At 37.4% G+C, this 7,383-nt stretch overlaps 1 protein-coding gene across 3 annotated transcripts in view; it reads right to left on the bottom strand.

Annotated features, from left to right (window-relative positions):
• Window positions 1–7,346, bottom strand: part of RNF111 (ring finger protein 111) — a 66,709-nt gene extending 59,363 nt beyond the window's left edge. For all 3 annotated transcript variants that reach the window (XM_068410426.1, XM_068410425.1, XM_068410423.1), the window contains exon 1: window positions 7,241–7,346. In XM_068410426.1, coding sequence (XP_068266527.1) covers window positions 7,241–7,245 — 5 coding nt within the window. In that variant the 5' untranslated portion in view covers window positions 7,246–7,346. The remainder of the gene's footprint in view (window positions 1–7,240) is intronic.
• Between the last annotated feature and the right edge of the window lie 37 nt (window positions 7,347–7,383).

Genomic DNA, 7,383 nt, shown 5'->3' on the forward strand with positions numbered 1-7,383 from the left:
AAATGACCAACAGCCAACAACATGATTAGACAAGAAATAAGCAAACATGTCTGTACAATATTTGAGTCTAAATATTTTTCAGAGAGGTTTCAATGCTATTGTAAAAATTATTCCTGATGTAGTCTTACAACTACTTTATCCAGCTTCTTTTAATATGTATTCAGGGAAGATAAACTCCAATCTTAACAGGACACTTGAGGGAACAGCATATATAATATGAGAGGAAGCTAATGAAATTTGGCTGGATTACCTTAAGAAATGACACAGAGGAGCATTCTCTATGAGCTGATTAGAGGCTAACACAAATAAAAAAAAATACACCAACTAGTTCTGTATTTACCTATTTACTTAGTAATGGATTTGAACACTCATGCCAAAGATGACAGAAAGGTAGTTCTTGGCAGAGAAAATGTATAGTCAGTCTATGCTCACCAATTGAAAGACATACAAAGATCATTTCAAAAACAAAACACAAGAGGCTATAGAGTGGCGAGAAATTTCAGTTCACAAATTAAAAAGCAATGCAGGGTAAGTGTAGATAGTCTTGATTTTCTCCCAATGCAAAGTCAGAGTGGCCAGATGATCTGTAAATGCTTTAACTTATATGATTTGGTAGACCTTTCCTCCTTGGGTAAATTAAAATAAAGGCAGAATTCCTAGGATCTCTATTAGCTATGACCTCCTAATCCCTGTTTCACTATGGGCTACCAGCTGACAATCTAGTAAACTGTGGGCCAGCCCACCCTTAAATGAAGACTTGATAGAAATTAGCTTGTCAATTATTGACTGGTCATTAACATAATTTTTAAAGAAAAGTGATGGAGAAAATGCACTTCAATGCCCAGAATTACTCACAATTATTTATTTTTTTTTTTAATTTTTGAACTTCTATCTATGCCCTTTGATACACTTATTAAAGTGACTTCTGCCATTATTTTAGGATCTCACAGAGACAGACAGGTGTCTTGAAAATATTTTATTGATTCCTTGGACAAAACCAAAAGATTCTCCTTTTCACACTTCTTTGCTACAGGAAAACAAAAGATTAAATTGATTCCTTCTAAATCAACAATGCAAATTTCAGAATAGATTTCAGGCTACAGTGTCATCAATTCATACTGAACTCCAACTTCCTCTAACTAGAGCTAAACAAAACCATTTATATGCACACTCCAGGGCCTGGCAGAACTAAAGACAGAGAGAAGAAACTATCTTATCTAAGATCAAAACATGCCAACCAGCGGGAGATTGCACTTTACATTCTGGGCAAAAAGACAAAAATCAAAGCAAACCTCTATCCTGAGGTACTTTCAGCAGCTCTGCTTCATAGTCGGACACAGTTCTGTGCAGGAGCGCTGCTTCAGTTTGCTCACTCACCAACGAAAGCTAGGCACAGCTGTTTCCAGCTTCTGGAACACAGTCCCCCTGAGCACATGGACGAGATGCAAGCTGCACATTTGCAGAAAGAGATGTCTTTGCTTAGAGCTCCGTTAACTGCAAGCCTGGTAGCATCCAGAACAGTATGAATAGTATACACTTATAAATCTCCTGCCTATACACAGGAGTATGCATCTCCTGTCACAAATACTGCTTCTGGAAGAGCTCAAAATCACTTGCAGGCAGGGTATTGATTCAGATGAAAGAGCCCATCCCTGACATTTACATCACATGTAGCTGTGTAGACTTAAAGTGGACCATACTTAAGCATATATTTAAATGTTTGTGTTAAGTCAGTTCACAATTACTACTAATATTAATAAACTGTAAAGCCTCTTGTGGTAGTATGTTGTGAGGATAATACAGGAAAAAAAAAAAAAAAATCACAAAAAATGTGGGATTGATATTCAGATGATACAAATTGTCACAGCTCCAATCAGTCCAGATGAAGATCTTGCCAGTGAAAACTGGAGAAACAGGGAAGACAAAACAATGCTGCAAGATTTGTATTATGAAAAATTGCTAGTAGGAAACAAGACAAGACTGATGCATTTGCACAGTCAAAAAGAAAACTTGACAGCTGTCTGTGCTATATATTTTATGATGATAAATACAGGAAATTTTCTAATGTGATTGATTTAAGAGCTTTCAAAAGCTCTGGAAAAATAACACGCACCACTCAGGTAACTGCATATTTTTAAGATATATGGAAGAACAAAATACCTTACATTACAATAAAACATAGATATAGAAATGACCCACTAGTCACTCATTTAATTTCATATTGTACAGCCTGATAAGGTTTTGAAAGGTTAGAAACAGCATTTTCACAACACATTACTTCAGAAATTATGCAGATTCCTACTAAGGTCTCAAGCAGTTAGATATTCTAAGAAAGATATTTTAAGTATTTAAATTATCCTATAATTAAGAAGGTGTGGTATATATAATTACTTAGAAATAGCTACTTTGTCGATGGTATTTTTAATGGGTCTTTTTCTTATCAAAAAACAAATACGCCACCAACCTGTTAATAGAAAGATCACATGAGATTTTGCTTTATACTCTTTCAGTGTTTGCACAATAATAGGCTCAAATATATTTTTGCATTTTAATGATGAATCAGCATCTATTTTTAGGGCAACTAGGTTTAAAACAAACAAAAGCATCCTGCATTTAATGATCTGATTTTACACTAAGAAATTCAATAGCCATTTCCTAGCATGTGCATATACTTTCAGTAGTAAAATAAAGGAAAATATTTGTGCTTGCTTTACAAGTAGATTATGTTCTTCTCCTTGCTGTTCTGTAGAAGAATTATAATGAGAGCTACTTAGATATCAGAAACTCATTTCTACAACCTTCTGACTGCTCATCATACAGTATATCAATAATACATCAAAAAGAAAACTATACATTTGGAATGGAAAAAGCTATTTTTTGTAGCAATGATGCATATTAAATTAGCAGTGATTCTTAATCTCAAAACGTATCTATTGTCAGGCATTCACTGAAAATGTCTCAAATGGTATTATTCATTCTTGCTTTGTCTGCAGAGGAGAGAAACAGTGCAGCCAACATACCAGCTATAATATTTAAACATAATCTTGGTCAGAGGTTTGACTACAGTCAGACTGATATCAGGAATTACTAAAAGTAAAGTTTGAAATTGTAGTAACCAGGCAATGTAACATGAGAACTGGGACAAGACTCAGTGCCTTTCAAAGCAAAAGGACTCTTCCTGTTGACTTCAGTTAATCTAGCACCAGCCCAGTGTCTCATTCCTTTTAAAAAAGGGTTAGGTCCAAAAAGGAACTGAGTCGTTGCATCATTTACTGCTGTAATAACTAGCTTTGATGTAGTCAGCACCCAAAGTAGACTCCAGAATACTAAATTAGAAATATGGATTTCTGAAGCAAACAAAAAGCCTAAGGTTAGAGTAAAAACATACATTGCAAAAATCAGTTTTTGAACAACCAGCATGTTAAGCAGAGAACTGCATACAGCTTTGCTGATAAAAAGACATGGAAGAGCAATGTGTCTCAAATGAGACAGGATCCTGTTTAGTTGTAGGTACTTTATTTGGAGGTGACCTTCCAGCATCCCCAAGCCCCTCCCCTTCCCTTAAACCAACATCTCTTCTTTTTAGAAGGCTTTTTGGAAGGGGATATGGACAAACAGGTGGCTGTGTGAAGAGGAGAAAACTGGGACAGCCTGTTCAACTCTAGGTGAATGCTCTAGCCAGGAGGCTTCCTTACAAAAAAAAGGCAAGAACTACTTCTCTATGTTTTAAAAAGATTGAATCACTGCATTTTTACAGAGCCCAATCATGTTAAAACTGCAGAGAGTATACCAACTGCATTAAGCCATAAAAGAAGATGAAATAGCTAGTGTTTGGTCCTCCATTATGCTTCAGTGTGAGGTTGGCAATAGATTGGTCAGCATTGTTGAAACTGGGATAATCTTCCATGCAGAAAAAAGCAAAATTACAGAGCCCAGGGAAAAACATTAAAGATCTAAGTACATTCACAACTGTCAGGTGTCTCACATGCAAGACAGACAAAAAAGAATGTGCAGGAGCACAGTTTTGGACTTCTGTCTTTGTTGTCATTTAGATATGAATATCTGGGCTAAACATTTCTCCTCTTTGAAAGTTTATTACCATTTCCTAATCAAACTTTACCACAAATTTCAGAACCTAATGGTATAAAACAATCTTCTCTTTGCAAACTAGTAGCTGTTTCAAAAGACTACAAAAAGACAAATAGAGTATTTTTATTTAAAAAAACTCCAACAATCAAACAAACAGAAAATTAGAAACCAGCCAACTTAATTAAAATTCCTGGACAAATTCAATATATTTGTAGATACCTGGAAAATAACAAAGTGATAAATAACAACCAACATGATTTGTTCATGACAATCTATCAAACCAACCTAATTTCCATTTACGGTTCCACAGACATGAATAAACTGAAGATCTTCACTTCAGTGAGGCTTTTGACATTCTGTTCCATTGACATTTTCGTAAGGAAGATAAGGAAATTTGATCTGGACTGAAACTACATAGATCTGGTGCAAAACTGGTTGCACTCAGAGGATCACTATTAGTAGTTTACTACCAAATTGTAAGTTTTTATCAAATAAAATTCCTCATACACTTCAGTATTGTAATATCTTTGGGTAAAGGCTTAGAGACTATGCTTATGAACCCACAGCTGACACCAGGTTGAGAGGTATTACAAAGAGCAGAAGTCAAGACTAGAGTTTGAAATCATTGCAGAGGTGGGGGGGAATTCTATAAACACAAGTGTGAAGTTCTGCACTTAGCAAGAAATAATCAACTGCACAGAAAAGAGATATTGTAATAAACTTGCAGAAAAGAAACCAACAGGTAGAAAGAATCACAAGCAGAACATGTCAACAAGTTCATGACATTAAAAAAAGGCATACATTCTACCGAGATGCATAATCAGAAGCGTTGTCACCAAGACAACTTCAAGAAGTTGTGGAAAGATTGGATATGAGCTTGGGGTGCAACAATAAAAGGTCATGTGTTTCAGAACACTGATTAAAAAAGGAAATAATCCATGCTTTTAATGAAAAATAAAAGACAACAAAAACATGGTAACAGTCTTAGTTCATGTAAAAGGATGCTGCAAAAAGAAATGGAACACTGTCCTTTATGTTCACTTTGAATAAGAAGGCTAAATCGCAGCAAATGGGATTTAATCTAGACATTCGAAAAGAGATCATTAAGGACTACACTAGACTGCCTGAGGAATGAGTGGAATCATGTTTAAAGCTTTAAGAACAGGTTAGGCAAATATCCATCAAGGTTGTTTTCATAATAGCTTATTGTGCCTTGAGGCAGGAGGATGACTGAGGAGTCTTAAGGTCACTTTTAGCTCTGTTGGTTGTTTTTTATTTGGGGGGTGGGTTAGGTGTACAGCTGTGACATCTTCATGATATCAACCAACAAACAATGAGGTTTAGGTAAGTCAAGCAAGCCCTATAAAACAGTGCAAGTGTCGTACTTGTTAGCTTTCCTCATCTTCTTTCCTCAAATTGGACACAGTAAACTTGTCTTCACCAATACTAGAGCCTAACCAGCAGGTTTTATGTGTATTTGTGCAACAGTTTACCACAGTAAAACTGACAGCCCTGATGAAGACTTTGTTGCACTGCTGAATTCAAAATAATATGCAAATAAAATACATTTAGGACTTTTTCATGCACTGTTTAAGTGTTACACAAACACTCAAATAAATCTGTTTCTATAGTCTAACGTTAAGCTAAAGAGTTCATTTATTAACCTCAAAGTCAATCCTAACGTATTTGATGTTAATACAAATGTTATCGCAGAAGATAACATAAGCAAGAATATATACTAATTTCTTATTTAAGATTGTTCTTTTTATAAACTCTTGGTACCAAGTGCAACAGCAGCATTATATATCTAAAACATACATGCAATTATCAGTCCAAAGTGTACTTTCTCTTGGACTTCTCTGCATGCTTAACTTTTAAATACATGGATATTAGTCTTTGTTAACTGAAAACTAGTTAAGCAAAGTATTATCTAAATACTTCAAGTGCATTTTGAAAAGAAAGCAGAGGATATTGTTACAAATGTTTGTAGGATTCAGGACTTAATTTGCACAAAAGGTTATTTAACCAAGATTTATTAAATAAAATGAACCCTCATTCATTTTTTCATTTTTATCAATACACAATTTCTGAATGAAAAGACAGAACAAGAGGATTGTTGTGACTTAAACTGGTTTAGATGTACTTAAATTCAGATTCTGCTTCATTTGAAGATTTAATAGCAGCTGTAACACCTAATATTGACAAAATAACTTCAAGTGTTCCCTACAGAAAGTGAACGAAATAGTAACTAAGAGGTAACACCTTCCACTACCTGGTACAAATACAGCCTAATAAATCATAATAAAAGGTGCTTTATTTGTTAGCAATTTAAAACACTTGCATTGTACTTCTAGAATACTTCCAATAAAATACTGTTATACAAATAGCTTTACTCCTCACTAGACTGTTCTTCCTCTAATCTTTACAGTCATTTTAACTACTGATTAAAGGAACTACTATTTCACCTGAGTAAAACTGGTAAAATCGGCATAAATTATTTAAGCATATTTCCCACACCCTGAGAAATCAGCGGCCAGAGCATGCAAGAAGGTACAACCGAACTTGTTAATGCGAACGGAAAAGCACCAATAATATGTAAATAAATATTTTGCTTTTATTTAGGGAAAAAATAATCAAAGAATTGTTCTGACACTAATCCAATGAACGCTTCATTACAAGAGCTAACAAACGGAAACAGCAGATAAATAGATGTGCCGTGGCAAAGCTTTCGAAAGCCCACAAGAGAAATCCTGCAGCAGACTCCCGCCCTGCGCGGCCCCCACCCGCCCGTGAGCGCGGCCAGGGGCGCCGAGCGGCCGGTCCCAGCTCCGTAAGGCCCCGCTGGAACCGTACGCTGTTCGCACTCGATCAAACTGCCCACACGCTTGCGCTAGCACACGCACGCGATCACTGCACACTTATTAAACGTTATTTTTTCCTCAACGGGCCCACAGCTGCATAAAGTCTTCGAACACAAGCTCTCAAGAGAAACCAGCGAAACCCAAGCCCACACAATCACGGTTAACGTGGTGCTTCCTCGGGCCCGTCCCAGCCCAGGAGCCTGCGACACCTCCCCGCCTCAGCGCAGGCCCGCGGACCCACGCCTCCCGCCAGGCCCGTCCCCGCCGCCGCCCGCACCGCCCCAGGGCACCTCATGGCTCTCGGCGCCGCTCCCTGCAGAAGCAAGAGCCCAGCCCCGAGCCGTGCCAAGCCGAGCCCCGGCTCGTCCTTCCTGGGCGGGCTCCGCGGGGCCGAAGCGCAGCCCAGTACCCCCCTCCCGCCCGGCCCGCCCGC

The sequence above is a fragment of the Nyctibius grandis genome, chromosome 11 (genome assembly GCF_013368605.1).
Source record: "Nyctibius grandis isolate bNycGra1 chromosome 11, bNycGra1.pri, whole genome shotgun sequence".
Classification (NCBI taxonomy): domain Eukaryota; kingdom Metazoa; phylum Chordata; class Aves; order Nyctibiiformes; family Nyctibiidae; genus Nyctibius; species Nyctibius grandis.